The 25,051-nt window shown below is 33.9% G+C and overlaps 1 protein-coding gene across 4 annotated transcripts in view; it reads right to left on the reverse strand.

The window, feature by feature from the left end:
* Positions 1 to 23,175, reverse strand: part of EXOC2 (exocyst complex component 2) — a 200,436-nt gene extending 177,261 nt beyond the window's left edge. Inside the window, exons 1-3 of one of the 4 annotated variants that reach the window (XM_012541697.3) lie at positions 22,305 to 23,175; positions 6,315 to 6,438; positions 4,261 to 4,379 (exon numbers count right to left, since the gene is read on the reverse strand). In XM_012541697.3, the coding sequence (XP_012397151.1) occupies positions 4,261 to 4,378 (118 nt within the window). In that variant the 5' untranslated portion in view covers position 4,379; positions 6,315 to 6,438; positions 22,305 to 23,175. Of the gene's footprint in view, positions 1 to 4,260; positions 4,417 to 6,314; positions 6,962 to 22,304 lie in introns of those variants that run through there. The other 3 variants (XM_023496373.2, XM_031946943.1, XM_031946942.1) reach the window with 3 other exon arrangements.
* Positions 23,176 to 25,051: the final 1,876 nt, after the last annotated feature.

A 25,051-nucleotide genomic window follows, 5' to 3' on the forward strand; every position in this document is an offset into this window, starting at 1 on the left:
ACAATAGAATTTTCATTTCTTTAATGCTAAAAATGATGACTTTCTTAATGGAGTTTATGAATGCATTAGTTATTTTTGGTTACTAATTCCTTTAAGGAAGTAACTGTTTTCCATTTCTAGCTAAGATGAAATACTCATTTTTTTAATAAATGAAGGGAGAGTTCTCCGCTCTTCTCCCAAGCTTGGTGCCAGCATCTACTGTGTCTCTCAGACAAGATAGTGAAGGCTGGAATCAGTGAATTTTGCCATAGTAGACACTTGGTGACCAGAGCTGCATTCAACTGAGGCAGAGTATACATGTGTTCATCAATGACCACTTCATTAACTTCAACTATATTGCTATGTATTCCAATATGATTCCACTCATGACAAGCTCAAGGGCACTATCAAAACTGAAAATGGAAAGCTGTTGTTCAATGGAAAAGCCATCACCATCTTCCAAAAGGAGAATCCCACCAATATTAAAGGGAGAGATCCTAGAGCTGAGTATGTTGTAGAATGCACTGATATCTTTACCACCATGGCAAAACCCACGGCTTATCTGAAGGGTAGAATCATAAGGAAAATTATCTCTGTCCTTTGTTCATGCAGAATGTTTGTGATAGAAGTAGCCAGGAAGAGTACAATACTTCCCTTAAGATTGTCAGTAATACATCTTATACTACTAACTGCTTAGTCTCTCCTTGGCCAAGGTCATTCATAACAACTTTGACATTGTGGAAGAATTCATGACCACAGTTCATGCCATCCGACTACCCAAAACATAGTAAATGGTCCTTCTGGAAAGCTGTGATATGATAGGTGTGGTGTTACCTAAAAAAAATCATCCCTGCTTCTACTTGTGCTGCTTGGGCTGTGGGCAAAGTCATACCTAAGCTGAATATTCCATTGTCACGGTCTTCTGTGTTTCTATCCCCAATATATCTATTATGGATCTGACCTGCCATCTGGAGAAATCTGCCAATTATGAGGATATCAAGAAAGTGATACAGCAAGCATAAGAGGGACCCTTGAAGGATATTTAGGACTACGAAGAGGACCAGACTGCATCCTACCCTTAAGTCTTCTACTTTGGATGCTGGTGCTCGTATTGCCCTCAATAGCCATTTTGTCAAATTCATTTCCTCATATGACAATGAGCATGGTTACAGTAAAAATGTAGTAGACCTCATAATTCATATAGACTCCAAGTGGTAAAGTAGAAAATAAAGGATCTTTATCTCCAGCCAAAAAAGGGATTCCACCACACTGAGGAGCTCATGTCCCTAACATATCTCTAACCTAGGACCCTATATTGGGATTCCATTCCCCATTCACATCCTTGACCTAATATACCCCTTATAATAACAGGGAGAAGCACAGAATATTATATTGTGTATCATCAATAAAGTCACCATATTCAATAACCCTTTCCCCCCCTACAAAAAAAAAAAAAAAAGAGAAAATTCTTCTAGGAGTTCCTTAGAATATATCACTGGAATTTTTAGTTTCAAACTTGACTACTGATTTACACAAAAGGAAAATTCTAATGAAATCCTACTAGACAAAAGCAGCATAGTATAGTAGTGAATTCAGTTTGTAATGAGAAAGCTTATGGTTCAAATCTTATCTCTGATTAGCCATGTAACCCTATTCAAGTCATTTAAGAGACTATATTTACTAATCAAAGATGGACTGTGAACTATCCTGGTAGAAGGTGTTCCTCTAACACCAGATAAATCAGAAATTCTTCCTATATTTGCTACCACTCTGAATTCATAATAAGTTCTGACATGACAACTCTAAGATACCACTACACACCTGTCAGATTGGCTAAGATGACAGGAAAAAATAATGATGATTGTTGGAGGGGATGCGGGAAAACTGGGACATTGATGCATTGTTAGTGGAGTTGTGAACGAATCCAACCATTTTGGAGAGTAGTTTGGAACTATGCTCAAAAAGTTATCAAACTGTGCATACCCTTTGATCCAGCAGTGTTACTACTGGGATTATATCCCAAAGAGATTATAAAGAAGGGAAAGGGACCTGTATGTGCACGAATGTTTGTGGCAGCCCTTTTTGTAGTGGCTAAAAACTGGAAACTGAATGGATGTCCATCAGTTGGAGAATGGCTGAATAAATTGTGGTATATGAATATTATGGAATATTACTGTTCTGTAAGAAATGACCAACAGGATGATTTCAGAAAGGCCTGGAGAGACTTACACGAACTGATGCTGAGTGAAATGAGCAGGACCAGGAGATCATTATATACTTCAACAACAATACTATATGATGACCAGTTCTGATGGACCAGGCCATCCTCAGCAACGAGATCAACCAAATCATTTCTAATGGAGCCGTAATGAACTGAACTAGCTATGCCCAGAAAAAGAACTCTGGGAGATGACTAAAAACCATTACATTGAATTCCCAATCCCTATATTTATGCCCACCTGCATTTTTGATTTCCTTCACAAGCTAATTGTACAATATTTCAGAGTCTGATTCTTTTTGTACAGCAAAATAACGTTTTGGTCATGTATACTTATTGTGTATCTAATTTATATTTTAATATATTTAACATCTAATGGTCATCCTGCCATCTAGGGGAGGGGGTGGGGGGGTAAGAGGTGAAAAATTGGAACAAGAGGTTTGGCAATTGTTAATGCTGTAAAGTTACCCATGTATATATATCCTGTAAATAAAAGGCTATTAAATTTAAAAAAAAAAAAAAAAAAAGTTCTGACATGTATCAAAGTGGAGCTACATATAGTCTTATTAAGTTTACTAACGAAAACAATTTACCCGAAATCACAGAAATTGACATTCTAATCTAATATACTAAAATGGCATTGAAGGATACTAATGAGTAACTTATGTCCCAGGAGGTTCAAAAGTAATATATGTTCTGCAAATTCAGTGTCAGTTATTTTTTAACTTTGCATTTTCCATTTGTGTGACCAATTTAATAAATATTTATGAGGGAAAACAGGCCAGAATGTGTGTGCCTGGAAACTAAACACTTCACACTTTTTCTCTTCTTATTAAACTTTCCTGTGTTGCTCAGAAGTCAAGCATGGGGATGCCAGTATTTTTGGTCAGATATCAAGAACACACACATCAACAGATGCCAAATTTGGTTTAAAATACTAAAAAGAGGAACTCAAATCATCTTTTGTTATAACTAAAAATACAAAGCACTGCTAAGAAAGAATATGATATTAAATATAAAGGGATATAATCAGGTTTCTTTAGGACTAGCCAATAAGCTTTGTATTATATTGCTTAGAATCATGACCTTAGGGAGTTTTCAAAAACCAAATTTCATTTACACAGAAAGGGAATTATATTAGTTTAAAAGAAAGTTTAGGCATTTTTTTTTGATAATGAATGTCCTATTTTTTAATTTTTATTTAGTATTGATATGAGTTTTTATGGTACAAAGAACCTGGTAGATTTAAAAATCTGCTTGAAGCAAAACAAAAAAAAAATTATTTTAATAATAGATGTCATAGCAGAATTTCATAATAAAAAGGTTTTTTTATTTGGATTCTGTATTAATAAAGTGGTCTGCTAGTAGACGTTAAACCGAACATAAATGGTCTTTAGAATATATGAGATAATTTTAAAATTATCCTAATATTTTAAAGATATTATCCTTAAAAAATTATTCCTAAAAAAGGCCTTTAAAATTCTAAAAATTCTAATCTTAAAACTTTGATCACTTAAGAAACATTACATATATTGTATGTACCACTGCACCACCTAGCTAAGATCAGCAGATTTCATTACATACTCAAAAATAACCATGAGATTAGTGATATTATCATCCCCATCTTTATAGTTTAGGATAATTGAGGCAAATAGTGGTCAAGTAAGTGGCTTACCCAGAGTCATACAACTAATAAGTATCTGAAGCAAATGAATTCAGGGAAAGCAAAGATTTTATTTTGATGATAAAATAATGACTGTATGAATTAGGACAGGGGCTCTGGAAATAGAAGTTTTACTAATCTTGAAGACAATAAGAAGGAAGAATAAACACAAATGAATGACTAATGGCATATAGGTTTTATGATTTCATAAACTCATATGACAATAATAATGAATTAGGTAAACAATAATTTTTCATTTTTATTCCATATCATTACCTATAAGTAACTCTGATATGATTTCAAATAAAATTTCTCTTTCCATCTATTCAACCTAACACACATAAGTTTATTCCCTACAAAAGTAAAAAGAACATTCTGGTAAATGCTCTTTCCAACTTACCTATGAGGTCAGTTGGTCCAGTTCCCAAGTTTTCTCCTCTGATTGTAACCTTTGTCCATGAGATACCTTCATTTGGAGAAATTCCTGTTACAAGTGGAGGTTGTCGTGATCGAGACATGCTGTAAGGAAACCAGTAAGGAAGTTATAGACAGTGACCTGTTAATTAGAAAGAAAATTAAGATCAATTTAATATACTATGAAGGGCAGAAAACATTCAACAAAAATAGGTACATCCAATATTCAGAAGATAATAGAAAAAGTGTTTCTGATTTTCTAATGATCAAATAATTAAGATTTGTTGCACAATGATCTTGTTCAAAGCATTTTACTGGATACTTATTGAGAATTACACATTTAATTTAAAACAAGTGCTGTATACTCAAGGAGTTTTCATTCCAATAGTAGATAGGATATAAACAACATATATCACTATAGCAAAAACTGTCATAGATAATTTATGAATTGTGTTGTTGTTCACAAGTACTTTCAATCGGGTTTCCAACTGCATCATTCAAATGAAATCTCAATATCCAAAGTTTACAATTATCTCATAATTGCCAAAATATTTGTCTTATTTCTCATTCTTCTTACATTCTCTACAGCATATGACACTACTGACAACAGTCCTAGATACTTTTTCTTCTCTAGGTTTTTATGACATTGTTCTAGAACAGTTCTTTATTCTTCTATTTACTTGCCTGAGGGTTTCTTTTTAGATTCCTTGGTTTCTTTGATAAATCAATCAATATGGGGGGGGGGGGGACACAAGGAAAACCAAAATAGTCCTGGGCCTGAAGGAATTTACATTTTAATGAAAATATTATACAAATAAATATATATTCAATTTAGCTTAATAAGCATATATTAATTGCCTACTATGTGCTAGGTACAGTGTTTAAGTGCTGGGGGTACAAGAAAGAAATTCTGCCCTCAAGGAGCTTACAAACTAAGGGAGAAAGACCACACACAAAAGGATACTAAAAAGGGGAGTCTGAGGTTACTATTATATGTGATATGAAAATCCTTGGTTATCTATAAAGCTGTAAAGTCTGAGCCCCCCTATAGAGAAAGCCTTTGGGAATTCATTGCTCTGTTATCCAGTGTGAAAAATAACCTAAGAGAGGGAAGTCCTAGTTGCTAGAGGAGCCAGGAAAGAACCGCTACAGTTAGGGAGCTAAACACCAATAGGGATAAAAAATGATTAAAGGATATTAAGTAGTTGTCAGAAAGGTAGATAAAAGAGCTAAGAAAGAGCAGTGTCATAGAAATAGAGAAAAAGATTTGCAAAGATGGTAGAATGGGAGGAAGCAGTACAGATTAGATCATTTATACAACTATTCCAACAAAAACCAAGGAAGAACAGTCCAAATAATAATATAGAAATTTAAGGAGAAACAGATTGGTTCATTTCTGAAAAATTAAGAATTGTGATCAATTCCGAGATCATTCACAATTCTAGAGAGCAATCAATGAAGAAGCCATATAGAATGAGATACATACATTATTTTTTAAAAAAATTTTCTTTAAATTTCTTTAATATTTTTTCCTCAGTTACATTCAAAACAATTCTTTTTAATATTTGTTTTTAAGATTTTTGAGATGAAAAATTATGCTCTATTTGTATAATATGATCACACTAAGTGGTGATTTAATTATCTTTTTGACACTATTAAGCAGTGCCCTACATCATATATCATAAATTAATCATCTGTCTTTAATAGAATTACTTTCAGAACTTCACCTTGCTAAAATAACTAAATAAAAAGCCTCTGATTTTTTTTTAAATGGAAAAATGTCAAATATAAGACATTACCACTGAATTCTTTTAAATATCCATATTATTTATTGAATAGTCTATAAAAACATAACAATGCACTTTTGTGCTCCTAAGTAATTTTAGTGCATACTAAGTGACACTAAAAAAGTCTCATCAAAACATTTTATGGTAATCTTTCATAAATGACAAATTTTTATTATGAAAAGGAAACTGATAAATCAACTAGTGTAATCCCATCATTTTATAGATAAATAAAAATCCCAGAGAGGTCAATTACCTTGAGTTCAGAGTTCTTCCTATCCCATATACTTCCTCCTGCCAAATCTTTCAGGATACTGGAAAGACCACATGCTCAGCACTAACTGGTTTTGATTATAGGGATTCTGGATCCATCCAGTTATCTGTGCAAATAAATGCAATGTTGAAATACCTCTATTCTAAAAAAGAAGACAAAAGAAATTATAGATTCTTCCCAAATACTCTTTATCAGGAAGAATGTGAAGAGTTCAGAAAAAAATCACAAGCTAAACTAGGCCACCTCTACCCTAAAGCAAACATAAAATAAAAATTGTAGATGAGATGGAAGGTTCTCTGAATCATTGCAACCAATCGAGAATCAGTCTCAGAATTCTGGCCATATTTACACCTTCAGAGATCAGATGTATTTTGAGAATCTAAACCAAGGAGAAGACCTAAGGTGGATCAGTGAGTGTATCATATACAGGAACATACCAAAGCTCTGAGTCTCAATATCATTGATGGTTGTTACAAAGGGAACATATACCACAGCTCACATAAAACTATCAGAATAGTTAGTTATTACGCAATGAGGGTTTCTTTCACACATAAAATACACTTAAACCCCCTACTAGAACAAGAAGAAGACCTCGAGTGTTTTGGATATATTATCTTTAGAAAGGATTTATAGGAAACCAAGCATAAGAATCCCATAGGATGAGGAGGTACAGTCTTTTTTTTCCCCCCATACAAACTAGTGTAGTCAATAAATAATAAATCAATGTTAATTTGGTACTTAGCATGTGCCAGGTCTCATGCTAAATAGGGAGGACACACACACAAAAGTCAAAGACAGTCGTTACCCTCAAGGAGTTTATGATCTAATAGAGGAGAAATGCAAATATAATAAGCAAAGCAAGTTATATGTAGGATAAATATGCAGGAGAAATAGGAAATAAAAGAAGAATGGCACTTTTTAAGAGGGCTTATAAAAGGTCTTTTAGTTCAGATTTAATAAATTAGAGAGGTCAGTAGGCAGAGAGGAGAGTATTCCAGACACTGGAGCAGCCAGAGAAAATGCCAAAAAGAGACATACATGAACTGATGCTAAGTAAAATGAGCAGAACCAGGAGATCATTATATACCTCAACAACGATACTTATGAGGATGTATTTTGATGGAAGTGGATTTCTTCGACAAAGACAGCTAACTCAGTTTCAATTGATCAAGGATGGACAGAAGCAGCTATACCCAAAGAAAGTACACTGGGAAATGAATGTAAACTGTTTGCATTTTTGTTTTTCTTCCCGGGTTATTTTTTCCTTCTGAATCCAATTCTCCCTGTGCAACAAGAGAATTGTTTGGTTCTGCACACATGTATTGTAACTAGGATATACTGTGACATATTTAACATGTATAGGACTGCTTGCCATCTGGGGGAGGGGATGGAGGGAGGGAGGGAAAAAATTGGAACAGAAGTGAGTGTAAGGGATAATGTTGTAAAAAAATTACCCTGGCATGGGTTCTGTCAATAAAAAGTTATTAAAAAAATAATTCACTAAAAATTAAAATTGGAAAAATGGAAAAAAAATGCCAAAAAGCAAGAAATGATTGTTCTGTTCGTGGAAAAACAAGGAAGGCAGTGTCATTGAATCCTCTCTCATTCTTGTAAACTTGATCTTCTGAACAAACGAAAAGACTTCATATTTATCTCTAACAAATTTATCTTTTTAGATTCTGCTCAATGTTTTACCATGTCAAAACTTTTTTAGATCTAACTGTGCTTTAATGGGTTAGCTAGCTCTCCCAGCTGGGTCATCTGTAAATTTGATGAGCACACTTACTATGACCTTATCCAAGCTACCGATGAAGCAATTAAATAGCATAAGATCAAATATGGATCCTTGGTGGAGTCTATTGAAATCCTCCAAACAAGCTGACAAAACAATTAAAGAGTTCAGTAATTAGCTGGTTCTAAACTTAACTACCTGTATTATTATATAGTCCACATCTCTCCATCTTTTCTACAAGAATAGTATGAAATCCTTTATCATTTATCAAGTACTTTGATGATATCCCAGATGAACTATCTCCAGTTGTCTTGATTTATATATGGCCAGTAGATCCATATACCTTTGGAGGGGAAAGTAAGGCAGGTGACCTTGCACAGCTCTCCCTCACTTAAATCTCATTTACTTGCATGTCATGGCATCACTTCCATGATGTCATGGTCCTCTTCAAGAGTGAAAGACTGTAGAGGGTCACAGATAGTGGGGGAGCTCTGGGTGAGGTATAAGACTTTTCAGCCAAAAGGGAACCTGCTGACAATGTCTGATTTGACTCCTCATCTCCCCATGGGCTCTAGGCCTTCCTGAGAAGTCAGGAGGCAGTGACAACTTGTGTTGTAGTTGAAGCAGAGTGATACCAAGTGACAGAGTCATCTACACATAATAGCAAGTTGTTTATGTGGTCCAGCATTCTCAGTATATAGTTGGCGCATGTGCAATGTTGCTTTGGTCATATAAGGGTATTAGGGTATATAAGGCTGAGAGAATTTGGAATAAATGGACTCTATGTTTGACCATCCACGTGAACCCCATCTCTTTACTCCTCTTCTAAGACCAAGGACTCAGGCTGGACCCAAGATCCTATCAAAAGCTAATCCATACACATGACAAATAAGAAGGTGAAATATAGGCACATCACTGACTTAATCTATTCTTTCAGAAAAGCCTAAATTACCATGCCTTCCTTCACTTCTTACATTACAGCCAACTATTTTGTTGCTCTGGGACCCTGCTCTCCTGATTGACGACCAACTGCCTCTGCATGATTACTATTTTAGGATAATTCAGCCGTCATGTTTTACTCCCCATCCTCTGTACATCTCTTCCAGTCTCTTTGCCAACATAAACGATGTTCTAGCCTCTGGCTCTGCTGTTCTGAATGGCAAATGCCTCTCCAGAATCACTAGTTTGGGAAAACTCCAATCTCCCATATGCTTCACTTAATTCGTTTCTGGACATTTCTTTCATAACCTTCCCTTCCCTTTAGTAATATTCACATATACTTCTGGAAAAATGAACTGAATCAATTCAATTCTGCTATAACTCATGGATGGGTAATGTCAATCTACTTCCCAATGGCCCTACTCACTATTCTATTTCCCATCCAAAGTGCTCTAACAGGGTTGTTATCCCAGCAAATTATTTTCTAGTGTCTTCAGCTCACTGAGGCAGGGGACTGTCTTAATCTTTGTATTTCTATCCTCAGTTCTTAACACAGAGTAAGCAGTTATAACAAAGGCTTTCCCTTATTCATTCATTCTAAAGTTAGTAATACTATCAAAAAAGCAAATAACTTCTAAAGAATCCCCTTCTTTCCATTCACATGTCCGTCCAATTCCTCATTTCCCCCAGACAGAACTATAGTCTCTAATTATTCTACCTGCCCCAAGTTGCTCTATTCTCCAACCAGCTCTCCACACATCTGCAAAAGTTAAATTACTAAAGCATTGATCTAACCATGTCATTCCCCTAATTTAAAAGTTCTATGGATCTCCTACTGCATCTAAGATAAAATATAAACTCCCCTGTTTAGCATTTAAATTCTTTCATAATGTGGCTCTAGCCTAGATGTCCAGGATTATAATATATTATTCCTCTTCTTGTACTTTACATTTCAACCAAGCCAGCATATGAAATTTTCTCATATGCAACATTCCATCTCCCATCTCCATGCCTTTAGTCATTTCCCTTGCCTTATTCACCTCTCCTACTGAAATGTCCTTAGTCCTTTATGGCTCCCTTCAAAGCCCAGATCAAGTGTCACTATATAAGAATAATCCTTGTCCCACTAACTCACTATACTAAAATTATTTTTAACTTATCCTTTATAGGTTTTCTATTTATTTATGAATGTGCATGTTGGTTCAGTTGAGAAAGGGTAAGCTTCTCATTTTTATCTTTCTATCCTAATATAGTTCTGAAACACAGCATGTGCTTAATTACTGTTTCATGATTTTTATCCCTGTACTTCACAACTTCTAATGTAATACCTAGCACATTGTAAACTTTTAATAAAAGTCTATTGATTTGAATTGAAAGAGTGATGGGTTTATTGTCAGAATATCTGAGTTTGATCAGTTTGCCATTTATTATCTGTGGGGCCATAACTAGTTCCTTAAGTGTCCTGTTTCAGTTTTTCCATCTCTCAAAAGAGGATGCTGAACTTAGATGAGACATCTAAAGTCCCTTCTAGCTCAAAATCTAGGATCCTATGAATTGAAATGATTTGCCCATGATCCAAAATACATATGGGCACTTAGGCAAATTGTAAACCTTCATGGCCAGAATTTTTTCAAATATAAAATGAAGGGATTGAACTCACATGGTCTTTTCCAGTTTATGGTTCTATGAGATTCTTACATAGAGTCAAAGGGTGACTCATATTTTTTAATTCAACTTTAACTCAAAAAGTAATAAGTGTTATAGGATTTTGGGAATTGGCACTCCATAACTATTTCCACGATAAGATGAATGAAAATAATAAAAATTACAAGCCTCCCAACATGCTTGTATTCTTTTAACAGATTTCTATACTTATTACAAAATATTTTTAATACCTCACTAGAAAAGGATCTAAAAGCTTTAAGGCATTGTATTTGTATTTTAAATTTTAGGTGGCCTGTTATTCATTTTTCACTAACAACAACTGACTTCTGAGAACAAATGAATGACTTACGCAGACTACTAAATTATCCTTATAATTTTAAAAATCAAATAATATTCCAAGTAATACTATCTTAAAATAGGTATGTTTGGAAAATGTACAACGTAAATTTAATGCAATTCAAGAACAAAGATTTCAAACAAAAGCATAACACCATATGACAGTGTTGAGGAATTCCACAATGGCCTATTTGGCTTCATGAAATATAACAAAATATAAGAAAGAATCTATCAGAGTACACTTAGAAAAGTACTTTCTGATGATGCATTGTAATCATAAAAACAGTCAATTATCATAACATAATAGTGCACACTGCTACTTATTCATTTTTCCGGTAAAACCATGAAACTTCATTTCCTCTGGCACTCTCTCCTTTTTTCTCTCATTTGCACATTAAAGAAAAATTGGAAGAGACATTATTATATGTCTTTGAAAAGACATTATTTGATGAATGTTGAAGGGAATGTGGGAAAACTGGAATACTAATACATTGTTGGTGGAACTATGAACAGATCCAGCCATTCTGAAGAGTGATTTGGAACTATGCTCAAAAAGTTATCAAACTGCATACCCTTTGATCCAGCAGTGTTTCTATTGGGTTTATATCCCAAAGAGATCTTAAAGGAAGGAAAGGGACCCACATGTGCAAAAATGTTTGTAGCAGCTCTTTTCGTAGTGGCTAGAAACTGGAAACTGAGTGGATGCTCATCAGTTGGAGAATGGCTGAATAAGTTATGGTATATGAATGTTATAGAACATATAATAAAAAATGATCAGCAGGATGATTTCCGAAAGGCCTGGAGAGACTTACATGAATTGATGCTAAGTGAAATGAGCAGAACCAGGAGATCATTGTATATAGCAACATCAATATTATATGATGATCAATTCTGATGAATGTGACTTTCCAACAATGAGATGATTAATACCAGTTTCAAGGATCTTGTGACAAAGAAAGGCATGAGAACTGAATGTGAATCACAACATAACATTCTCACTCTTTTTGTTCTTGTTCCCTTGCATTTTGTTTTCTTACTCATTTACTTTCTATTTGGATCTGATTTTCTTATACAGCAAGAGAATTGCATAAATATATTTACACATATTGGATTTAACATATATTTTAACATGTATAACATATATTGTATTGCTTGTCATCTAGGGGAGGGGGTGGGAGGAAGAAAAAGAAAATCTGAAACACAAGGCTATACAAGGGTCAATACTGAAAAATAATCCATGCATATGTTTTGAAAATTAAAAGCTTAAAAAAAAAAACCTAATAAAGATGTCTTAAATTTCTGTATTAAAACAATAAAAAGATATTATTTCTGTGTCTGAGTATAGAGAACATTTAGGAAATTTGAAAATTTGAGAATTATATAAGTAGCTGTTGATAATTCAAAAGATATAAAATCAAATCTTTTGATAAATCAAAAGATATATCAGTGTATAACTGACATAATTTTATGTTTGCAAAAGGCTAATAAATGCACAGAATTTTAAAATTATTTTGTCTTCAGAGTAGTTTTAAATTGGTATATTTTAAAAACATTTATGCAACAGTGGTCATCAAAACATCAAAACAGCTTTTGGGATAAGAACTCACTATGTGACAAAAACTGCTGGGAAAATTGGAGACTAGTATAGCAGAAACTAGGCATTGACCTACACCTAACACCATATACCATGATAAGGTCAAAATGAGTTCATGATCTAGATATAAAGAATAATATTATAAACAAATTAAAGAACAAAGGATAGTTTACCTCTCAGATCTGTGGAAAAAGAAGGATTTTGTGGCCAAAGAAGAACATGAGTACATTCCTGGATGTAAAATGGATAATTCTGATTACATTAAGTTAAAAAGTTTTTTGTACAAAACAAAATCAATGCAGACAAAATTAGAAGGGAAGCAATAAATTTGGAAATAAAAGCCTCATTTCTAAAATAGAGAACTGACTCAAATTTATAAGGATTCAAGCCATTCTCCAATTGATAAATGGTCAAAGGATATGAACAATTTTCAGATGAAGAAATTAAAACCATCTCTAGTAATATGAAAAGGGTCTCTAAATTATTACTGATCAGAGAAATGTAAATTAAGACAACTCTGAGGTCACTACACACCTTTCAGATTGGCTGACAGGAAAAGATAATAATGACTACTAAAGGGGATGTGGCAAAGTGGAACACTAATTGGTGGAGCTGTGAACTAATTCAAACATTCTGGAGAGCAAATTGGAACTATGCCCAAAAGGCTATCAAACTGAGCATACCCTTTGATTCAGCAGTGTCACTACTAGACTTGTACCCTAGAGAGATCATAAAGGAAGCAAAGGGATCCACATGTGCAAAAATGTTTGTGGCAAGTGTTGGCAATAAACTGGAAGCTAAATGGATGCCTGTCAGTTGGAGAATGGCTGAATAACTTATGGTATATGAATGTTATAAAATATTGTTTTTTAAGAAAAGAACAGCAAGATGATTTGAGAGGCTTGAGAGATTTACATGAACTAATGTTAAATGAAATGAGCAGAATCAGGAGATACATGGCAACAAGATTACATGATGATCAATTATGATAGACATGACTCTCATCTACAATGAGGTGATTCAGACCAGTTCCAATGGTCTTGTGATGAAGAAAGCCATCTGCACTCAGAAAGAGGGCAGTGGGAATTTAATGTGGACCACAATATAATATTTTCATTCTTTTTGTTGTTTGCTTGCATTTTGTTTTTTTTCTCATTTTTTTTCCTTTTGAATCTGATTTTTTTGTGTGGCATGATAATTGTGGAAATATGTATAGAACTGCACATATTGGATCACTTGCTAACTAGGGTAAGGGGTGGAGGGAAGGGTGGGAAAAAATTACAAGACAGGGTTTTGTAAGAGTGAATGTTGAAAATTATCCATGTATATATTTTGAAAATAAAAAGCTATAATTAAAAAAATTAAAATTTATGCATCATTTAGGAACAAAGAAAATTATTTCCTTAAAGCCACAAATCCTATCCTTAGTTTCATTTCATGAAAATGTAAGGTACTTCCAATAAAGGGGTGTCATGAAAAATGTTAATTTAATTCATTTTTGTGCCCAGAGAGAAAGCTATTCAACTCTCTTATAAGAGACGGAAGATATCAAAATAATGATATGCTCAAAATGCTCAAAAACATTTTCTAGCTAATAGATCTCATGGATATTTGGCAATTAAAATATAATCTACCAGTCAGTTGATAATTTTTTTCTGTCTAGACTTGCAGTTTCATTTGTATAGGAAATTCTAGGCATGGTAATTCCTTTCCAAGGGTGGAGAACCATTTTTCTGCCAAGGGCCACTTGGATATTTATAACATCATTTGCAAGACATACAAAATAATCAACTTAAAGAACTCAATTAGTGAGAGGTGGTTGGTTGTCACTAGCATTAGCTGTTGTATTGTCAGAGTCAGACCAAAAGATTTCCCAGGCCTAATATGGCACACAGGCAAGAAAATCTTCAACAATTCAGCAACTTAAAGCCATTGAAAGTTGCTGCAGGTACAAAGAAATCACTTGACCAGTGTCATAACCAGTTTATACATGAGAACTTCAACCTAAGTCATTCAGACTCCCAAATCATCTCTTTATCCATTATGTCATGCTACCTTTCAAATAAAATTAAGACAAATATAATAATATTATTACAAGTATGTCTGTATGACTGAATAATATTTGAATACACAGTAATATGAACATCAAATCACTGGTGTAATCCAACTCTCACATGAGGAAATGAGATCCCAGAATGGTCAAATGGTTTATCAAAGGTCACACAGCAAACTCAACTCAATTCAACAAACATTTATTAAAAGACTACCACGTGGAAAACATTTTTACAGTCAAAGGTTCTGATAAAGGCCTCACTTCCAAAATCTATAGAGAACTGACTCTAATCTATAAGAAATCAAGCCATTCTCCAATTGATAAATGGCCAAAGGACATGAACAGACAATTTTCAGATGAAGAAATTGAAACTATTTCTAGTCATAGTCATATGAAAAGATGTTCCAAGTCATTATTGATCAGAGAAATGTAAATGAAGACAACTCTAAGATACTACTACACACCTCTCGGATTGGCTAAATGACAGGAAAAGATAATGACGAATGTTGGAGGGGATGTGGTAAAACTAGAGAGAAATTTGGAACTATGTTCAAAAAGTTATCAAACTGTGCATACCCTTTGATACAGCAGTGTTACTACTGGGCTTATATCCCAAAGAGAGCTTAAAGAAGGGAAAGGGACCCACATGTGCAAAAATGTTTGTGGCACCCTTTTTCATAGTGGCAAGAAACTAGGAACTGAATGGATGCCCACTAATTGGAGAATGGCTGAGTAAATTGTGGTATATGAATATCCAGCAGGATGATTTCAGAGAAGCCTGCAGAGATCTACATGAACTGAAACTAAGTGAAATGAGCAGAACCAGGAGATGATTATACACTTCAACAACAATACTATATGATGATCAATTCTGATGAATGTGGTTCTCTTCAATAATGAGATGATCTAAATCAGTTCCAATTGTTCAGTAGTGAAAAGAACGAGTATATCCAGCGAAAGCACTATGGAAAATGAGTGTGGGCCACAACATAGCATTTCCACTCCTGTTACTGTCTGCTTGCATTTTTGTTTTCATTCTCAGGTTATTTTTACCTTCTTTCTAAATCTGATTTTTCTTGTGCAGCAAGATAACAGTATAAATATGTATACACATATTGTATTTAACATATACTTTAACATATTTAACATGTATTGGACTACCTGCCATCTAGGGGAGGGGGGTGAAGGGAAGGAGGAGAAAAGTTGGAACAGAAGGTTTTTTGCAAGGGTCAGTGTTGAAAAATTACCCATACATATGTTTTGAAAAAAAAAAAAAAAAAGCTATAATGATAACAAGGAAAAAAGCTACCAGTATCAAAAATGAAATAAACATTCACAACAACAAAAAGACTACCATGTGTCAATAACTTGGCTTGAGAATATAAAGGCAAAAATGAAATAGTTTCTAACCTCAAGGATCTTATATTGCATTGTTGATTACATAAAAAAATTTTGTCAACTACTGATAGATACATTGTTAGTGGAACTGTGAATACATCCAGCCATTATTTTTTTATTTTTGAGCAATTTAAAACTATGCTCAAAAAGTTATCAAACAGCATATCCTTTGAAGCAGCAGTGTTATTACTGGGCTTATATCCCAAAGAGATTTTAAAGAAGGGAAAGGGACCTGTATATGCAACAATGTTTGTGGAAGCCCTTTTTGTAGTGGCTAGAAACTGGAAATTGAATGGATGCCCATCAATTGGAGAATGGCTGAATAAATTATGGTATATGAATGTTATGGAATATTGCTCTACAAGAAATGACCAGCAGGAAGATTTCCGAAAGGCCTGGAGAGACTTACATGAACTGATGCTGACCGAAAAGAGCAGGCCAGGAGATCATTATATACTTCAACAACAATAGTATATGATGATCAATTCTGATGAATGTGGCTCTCTTCAACAATGAAATGAACCAAATCAGTTCCATTTGTTCAATAATGAATAGAACCAGCTACACCCAGCAAAAGAACTCTGGGAAATGAGTATGAACCACTACATAGCATTTCCAATCCCTCTGTTTTTATCCGCTTGCATTTTTGATTTCCTTCTCAGGTTAATTTTACCTTATTTCAAAATCTGATTCTTCTTGTGCAACAAAATAACTGTATGGATATGTATACATATATTGTATTTAACATATACTTCAATATAAAAAAAATTTTGTCAACTAAAGTTTATCCGTTTTCATATGACAATAGAAGATAAGCTATTAGTATCAGAGTTAGAATTCTTATTCCTATACTTTCTAATACACCAAACTATTATACTGAAATATGAAAAACAATAAAATTGAACTTACTAATATTATTAAATTAAATGGGAATTTTATTATTGATTTAAAAATACTATTATGGAAATTCACTGTGGGTTAAGTCTGCAAAATTAAGAAAGCAATATGAAAATTTTTTCAAATATTAATACAAATATTTTTATTTTCTTTAAATACAGAATAATAGAAATTAGGAAAACCTATAATCAGGGTAGTCTGGTTATTATTAAGAATTATTTGCATAATTATTTTGTAATGTGACAACAAAAACTATGGAGAAAATAAATGGTTCATAAAAGAACTAAATACAATATCAATGAGTATAATCTTGAATATTTCCCTTGAATCTTCAAAAGAATCAAACATATTCAACTGAATCTGAAATGTAATAATGGACTATTTGATTTGATTTTTATTTGTTGTAGGCAGATTCCCTAAGATGGTAACAACATGTTTCAGACATTTTATATGTATGCATGTGTATATACACACACCATAATATCTTTCAACAACAATCTTTTCAAGAATAAGTTGGACCAAAAAAGCCTACATTAGAAATTTAAAGAAATAAAAGAAGATTATCTTTTGAGTAATTAGAAATTCCATCAGAAAATGTCTGTGGTATGCATGTGCATATAGAATAGACTTTTATAAGAATTTCTATAGAACTGAAGAATATAAACATATTTTCAAAGGCTAACCTTATATGTTCTATTGGAAATGTTGCTATATATTGACATATTTTGGCCATTATAATATTTATAGTAACACAATAATGCTGCATAATTTCACAATATTAGTGCCCTTTATAATATAGATGCTTTATAATATTTATATAATTGAATATCACATACACTTGCTATATCAATTTTAACAATGACTTCAGCTCACTTAACAGCAAAGATTTACCTCAGTTTACTACTACAGGAGAAATGTCAATTCTTAACTATTGTTAAATCACTATAATTCTATGCTACACAATGAGGGTGGTAGTTATCTGAAATAAAAAATAAAATAGTTTAGTGACCTGGTGCAAAAGATAAGTCCCAATTAATCACATGATTAACCTTAATTAAAACTTAACAAATAGATACATAATGAATGCCCATCATTCATAGTTTGTTAGTGTTATTAGGAGCAAGGTTTTCACAAGCCCTGCATAGTCAGTGATGCTTTACTAAAGTTTCAGTACTGAAATAAAATTACTTGAACAGAAAAGTAAATTTTAATTTTTAAAGTAATTGTTAATGAAAAAGAAAGGCTTACACTTCTTCAACTCTCATAACTCTCATGTTGTTGCTGAACTGTTTCAATTATGTCCAACTTTCCATGACCTTATTTGGGATTTTCTTGGCAGATTCTTTATTTCCTTCTCCAGTTCATTTTATAAATGAGAAACCGAGAGGAAAATGGGATTAAGTGCCTTGTCCAAGGCACATAATTTAGTAAGTATCTGAGGCCACATTTGAACTCAGATCCTAACTCCCATGGCTGGCACCCACAGCCCCCTCTAACTACTATACACACACACACTCTATTTTAGTAGAGAAAATGGCAACTTCCCTAATAATCTAATTTTTATGGACTTCATTTTAGAAGAGAAACATCTCATTTACCCAACCCAATTTAGGAATGTGGCATAAATGAATTTTCTAGACAAACTCACCTTTGAATTTCACTTTTATTTTTGATTGCTATTTTTAAAGCAAAACCTTCTAAATTTATTCCCCTTTTCACAAATACAATCTCATTATGAAAATAATTATTCTAGGGGCAGCTAGGATAGAGCACCAGTCCTATAATCAGGAGTACCTGAGTTCAAATGTGGTGTCAGACACTTAACACGTTCTAGCTGTGTGACCCTGGACAAATCATTTAACCCTAATTGCCTCAGCAAAAAAAAAAAAGAAAAGAAAATTAATTATTTTATAGTACTACCCCCTAACTATCCTACACTGCACTACTTGTTAACCAAATTGTCCAAGACAAGACTTTCTTTTCCTCCTTAAATGTTTCTGAAATAAATCTAAAGGATATCTAAGAGACAACCTCCTTTCCCTGCTATAACTTCCTATTTCCTCACCCCACCCCCCACTACATTCCTTTCATACTTTACCCTTTTTCCTTTTTGTCTTCTGAACCTCACTTTTTATTATCAACAAATGATTTTTAATCATCTCCCAGAGTTCTTTTTCTGGGTATAGCTAGTTCAGTTCATTACTGCTCCATTAGAAATGATTTGGTTGATCTCGTTGCTGAGGATGGCCTGATCCATCAGGACTGGTCATCATCTAGTATTGTTGTTGAAGTATATAATGATCTCCTGGTCCTGCTCATTTCACTTAGCATCAGTTCGTGTAAGTCTCTCCAGGCCTTTCTGAAATCATCCTGTTGGTCATTTCTTACAGAACAGTAATATTCCATAATTTTCATATACCACAATTTATTCAGCCATTCTCCAACTGATGGACATCCATTCAGTTTCAGTTTCTAGCCACTACAAAAGGGCTGCCACAAACATTCGTGCACATACAGGTCCCTTTCCCTTCTTTATAATCTCTTTGGGATATAATCCCAGTAGTAACACTGCTGGATCAAAGGGTATGCACAGTTTGATAACTTTTTGAGCATAGTTCAAACTACTTCTCAAAATGGTTGGATTAGTTCACAACTCCACCAACAATGAATCAATGTCCCAGTTTTCCCACATCCCTCAACAATCATCATTATTTTTTCCTGTCATCTTAGCCAATCTGACAGGTGTGTAGTGGTATCTTAGAGTTGTCTTAATTTGCATTTCTCTGATTAATAATGACTTGGAGCATCTTTTCATATGACTAGAAATAGTTTCAATTTCTTCATCTGAGAATTGTCTGTTCATATCCTTTGACCATTTTTCAATTGGAGAATGGCTTGATTTTTTTTAATTTTTTATTTAATAGCCTTTAATTTACAGGATATATACATGGGTAACTTTACAGCATTAACAATTGCCAAACCTCTTGTTCAATTTTTCACCTCTTACCCCCCACCCTCCCTAAATGGCAGGATGACCAGTAGATGTTAAATATATTAAAATATAACTTAGATACACAATAAGTATACATGACCAAAACATTATTTTGCTGTACAAAAGAATCAGACTCTGAATTATTGTACAATTAGCTTGTGAAGGAAATCAAAGATGCAGGTGTGCATAAATATAGGGACTGGGAATTCAATGTAATGGTTTTAGTCATCTCCCAGAGTTCTTTTTCTGAGTATAGCTAGTTCAGTTCATTACTGCTCCATTAGAAATGATTTGGTTGATCTGTTGCTGAGGATGGCCTGATCCATCAGGACTGGTCATCATCTAGTATTGTTGTTGAAGTATATAATGATCTCCTGGTCCTGCTCATTTCACTTAGCATCAGTTCGTGTAAGTCTCTCAGGCCTTTCTGAAATCATCCTGTTGGTCATTTCTTACAGAACAGTAATATTCCATAATTTTCATATACCACAATTTATTCAGCCATTCTCCAACTGATGGACATCCATTCAGTTTCAGTTTCTAGCCACTACAAAAGGGCTGCCTACAAACATTCGTGCACATACAGGTCCCTTTCCTTCTTTATAATCTCTTTGGGATATAATCCCAGTAGTAACACTGCTGGATCAAAGGGTATGCACAGTTTGATAACTTTTTGAGCATAGTTCAAACTACTCTCCAAAATGGTTGGATTGTTCACAACTCCACCAACAATGAATCAATGTCCCAGTTTTCCACATCCCCTCCAACAATCATCATTATTTTTTCCTGTCATCTTAGCCAATCTGACAGGTGTGTAGTGAGTATCTTAGAGTTGTCTTAATTTGCATTTCTCTGATTAATAATGACTTGGAGCATCTTTTCATATGACTAGAAATAGTTTCAATTTCTTCATCTGAGAATTGTCTGTTCATATCCTTTGACCATTTTTCAATTGGAGAATGGCTTGATTTTTTATAAATTAGAGTTAATTCTCTATATATTTTGGAAATGAGGCCTTTATCAGAACCTTTGACTGTAAAAATATTTTCCCAGTTTATTGCTTCCCTTCTAATCTTGTCTGCATTAGTTTTGTTTGTACAAAAACTTTTCAGTTTGGTATAATCGAAATTTTCTATTTTGTGATCAGTAATGATCTCTAGTTCTGCTTTGGTCATAAAGACCTCTCTCACATGTTTTCTATCTTCTTGAAATCACAGATATCTACCCCCTGCCCCCAAACAAAGAAAACACACAGACACACAGACACAGACACACACACACCATCATCACCATCACTACCAAGTAAAAAAAAACATATCTCTGGTCACATAACACTGTGTACATGTAACTGGAATTACGGTCAGGAAGACATTACTTCAGATCCCAATTTAAGCATTAGCTTTGTGAACTCAGATTCCACATCTATAAAATGGGGGTAGGAGAAGAAACTGAACTTAATTGTCTTTAAGGTCTCTAAATCTATAACACAATGATGATTTTCTCTAGTACTGAGAGAACTTTCAATGTCTCCCCACTCCTCGGTGCTCCACTAAGTAAGTATACATACCAAGCCAGGGAGAATAAGTGTATATTCTTTGTTCTTCATTACCACTTTTAGAACCTCCTCATTACAATATCATTTTGAAACTTCTTACATGAATTTTTTTCCATTTAGATATATCACACTATGCAGATCCTGATGGCAATTATCTACCAGTTCTCAGTATTTGCCTTCTCCTTTCTCAAAGAATTCAGTACCTGTCTCACTGCTTTCTTCAACTCCACTTCCAATTTTTATACTTGGGGATTTCAATATATATGTTGATGTCTAAACCCTCAAACAACTTGGCAATCCAGTTAAGTTTCAGCTTTCAAGAGCTGCCACAATCCTGTGAAATGAACATCAAACCAGCTCAGTCACACCCAGGGATGATCATACCCTAATCTCATCAACTACTACTGTGCCACTCCACATTGACAGAACTCAGAAATTCTATGTATTTCTCATCTTCTTGCTTCCCCAGGCCATCTCCCCTGCTTTGGTCTTACTTTCCTACCTTTGAAATTTACATTTTAGTGAATTAGTTCAACTTCAAATTCTCCTCGATCCTCAGATCCTTTGACCTATCATAACACACCCCTTTTTATATCCCAACTCTGGATGATCCACAGTATTCCTTTGAGCCTATTTGAATGTTGCTATTGAATACCCCAGTGGTATGTACCATAACCGTGCTGACTGACACAAATTTATGTGATCTACTATTAATAGGGTCCCACTGATTCATGGCAATACTTTCAGCTAAGTGGCACAGTAGATAGAGTGGGGGACCTGGGAGTTAGAAAGAGCTGAATTCACACCTAACCTCAGATACTTTCTTCCTGTGTGAATCTGAGCAAGTTATTCTGTATGCTTCCATTTCTTCATCTGTAAAAAAGAGAATAATTCCCAGGGTTATTGAAAAATTACATAAGATATTTGCAAAACTTAAATCACTATGTAAAGGAAAGCTATTATTTTTGTTCTTCCATAACTTATTTCCTTCCATATACTCCAAAGTATGTATTCCAAAACTGCCTTCAAACCATCCACATTATCTTCTCCATACTTACTATGAGCAAAGGTCTGCCTTTCTTTACTGAGAAAACTGAGGCCATCTGTTATGGGTTACTCCTTTATTCCAATTTTATTCCTCAGAATCCTTCAATATGATCTCCTGATCCTTCTTCCTTATTTTAGGACAGGAGAGAGGTGGTCCTTCATGCAAAGGTTAACTCATCTATTTATGTCCTTGATCCTAACCTCTTTTCAGAAGTTTGCTTTTACCTTTGCCATCTCCAATCAACTCTTCTCTCTATAATCTTAAATGTCTCTTAATTCATTAACTCAAAATCCAAAACAAAAACAAAAACAAAAAAACTACATTCTTTTCTTCTCTTTCCGTACTTCCCAACCACTTCTCAACTCCTTACAATTTAGCTCCACCACTCAACTAAAACTGCAGTCTTCAAAGTTATCCCAACTGTAAAAATCCAAAGTCATTTCCTTTTGATCTCCCAGCAAAATTTGACACTGTACTCTTCCTATTAAATGACACTGCTTTCTTCTGGTTCTATTTCTCTACTTAGTTCTATTCCTACTTCATTACCTGTCTTCTGAAATCAGGAAAACCTGAGATCAAATCCCAGTATCAGTACCAAAAAGCTTTTATGATCCTAGACAAATCATTTAACTTCTCCATGCCCAGTTTCCTAATCTGTGAAATGGAGATAACACCATCTACCTTAAAAGATTGTTGTGAGAATCAAAGGAGATAACATTTTGCAAAGTTTAGGGTGCTATATAAATGCTGACTACTACTATTATTCTCCAAATTCGTGCCCAAGAGGATATTTTATGTATTATTTTTCTTCTAAACTCACCAGCCTCATTTCTCTATTACTAGTGAAACCCTTCTAGATTCATATCCTTAGAGTGAACCTCAACTCTTCCCCTTCAATCCTTCATAGCCTTATCCTTCAATCCACATAGCCAACCAGGTGCCAAATCTTTTCAGTTTTGCCTATACATCTCTAAAAATCTTTTTTTTCTTCAATTCTAGTTCAGGCCTCAATTGCGCCTCTCACTTGGACTATTTCAATGACTAAGTCTCTCCACTTTTGTCAAAATATAACACCTGTTCCTATTAAAAATTCTAAAAAATACAGGAATAATTGGAGCTTTTCTCAAAATGATAAGAATATCTTTTTAAAAAATCATCATTTATAAAAAAGGAGATAAAATAAAAATGTTAGCAACAGCAATAAGGCAAATAATTGAATAAGCACAAGCAAAGAAAACATCAAAAATATCAATTTTTGCAGAGGTTATGATGAGTTTACTTAGAGAACCCTATTGAATCAACTAAAAATTTATTCTAACCAACAACTTTCACAAAGCTGAAGGATATAAAATAAACTCACACAAATCATCAGCACTTTCATGTATTATCAATAAAACTCAGAAGGAAGAAATAAGAAATAGAGTGCAGAAAATATAAAATACTTAGAAGTCTACCTGGCAAGAGACATATAGGAACCATATGAACATAATTACAAAACACTTCAAACAATTAAAGACACATCTAAATAACTAGAAAAATATTAATTCCTCAAGGGTAGGTCAAATAAATGTAATAAAAATGACAATATAACCTAAATTAATTATTCTGTGCCATACCAATCAAACTACCAATGAATTACTTTATGGTGCAAGAAAAAAATAACAAAATTCATCTGGAGAAACAAAAGTCAAGGCAATCAATGAAAAAAAGAAATGTAGGGGGAAGCTAGGTGGCACAGTGGATAGAGTAACAGGCCAGAAGTCAGGAGAACCTGAGTTCAAATCTGGTCTCATTCACTTAACACTTCCTAGCTGTGTGACCCTGGGCAAGTCACTTAACCCCCTGCCTCAGCAAAAAAAAAAAAAGTAAAGGAAGGGGGTCTAGCAGTACCAGATATCTAATTACATTATAAAGATAATCAAAACATTCGGTATTGAATAAGAAATAAGAGTATAAGAATAGAGTGATTAATCAATGGAATTGATTAGATACACAATATATAGAAGCAATTGAACACAGTAACCTAGTATTTGAGAAACCTAAAGTTTCCGGTTCCTAAAGCAAATATTCACTATTTGACAAAAACTGCTAGAAAAATTAGAAGTCTGGCAGAAAATAGGCACAGAACAAGATCTCCTATCATATACCAATATCACAATAGGTACATGACTTAAAATATAAAGAATGCTAACATAAGCACATTACAGATGTATGAAAGAAAGATCCATATATAGAGGAAGAGTTCCTAACCCAACAAGAGACACAGGGTTCACAAAAAGAAAAAGGAATAATTTTGATTATATAAAATTAAAATTTTTTTTTTCTCAAATAAAACCAATGCAGCCAGTATTAAAAGAAAAATAGAAAACTGGCAGAGGGGTGGGAAGGAAGAGGCCTGCACAGTTAGGATGAGACTTGCCCAGGGCACAAAGATTGTAATTAGTGGAGGTGATGGGGTGGAGGTGGGGAGGAAAGTAGGATTTACAGTGAGTTTCTCTGATAAAAGTCTT

Source organism: Sarcophilus harrisii, chromosome 1 (genome assembly GCF_902635505.1).
Source record: "Sarcophilus harrisii chromosome 1, mSarHar1.11, whole genome shotgun sequence".
Lineage (NCBI taxonomy): Eukaryota > Metazoa > Chordata > Mammalia > Dasyuromorphia > Dasyuridae > Sarcophilus > Sarcophilus harrisii.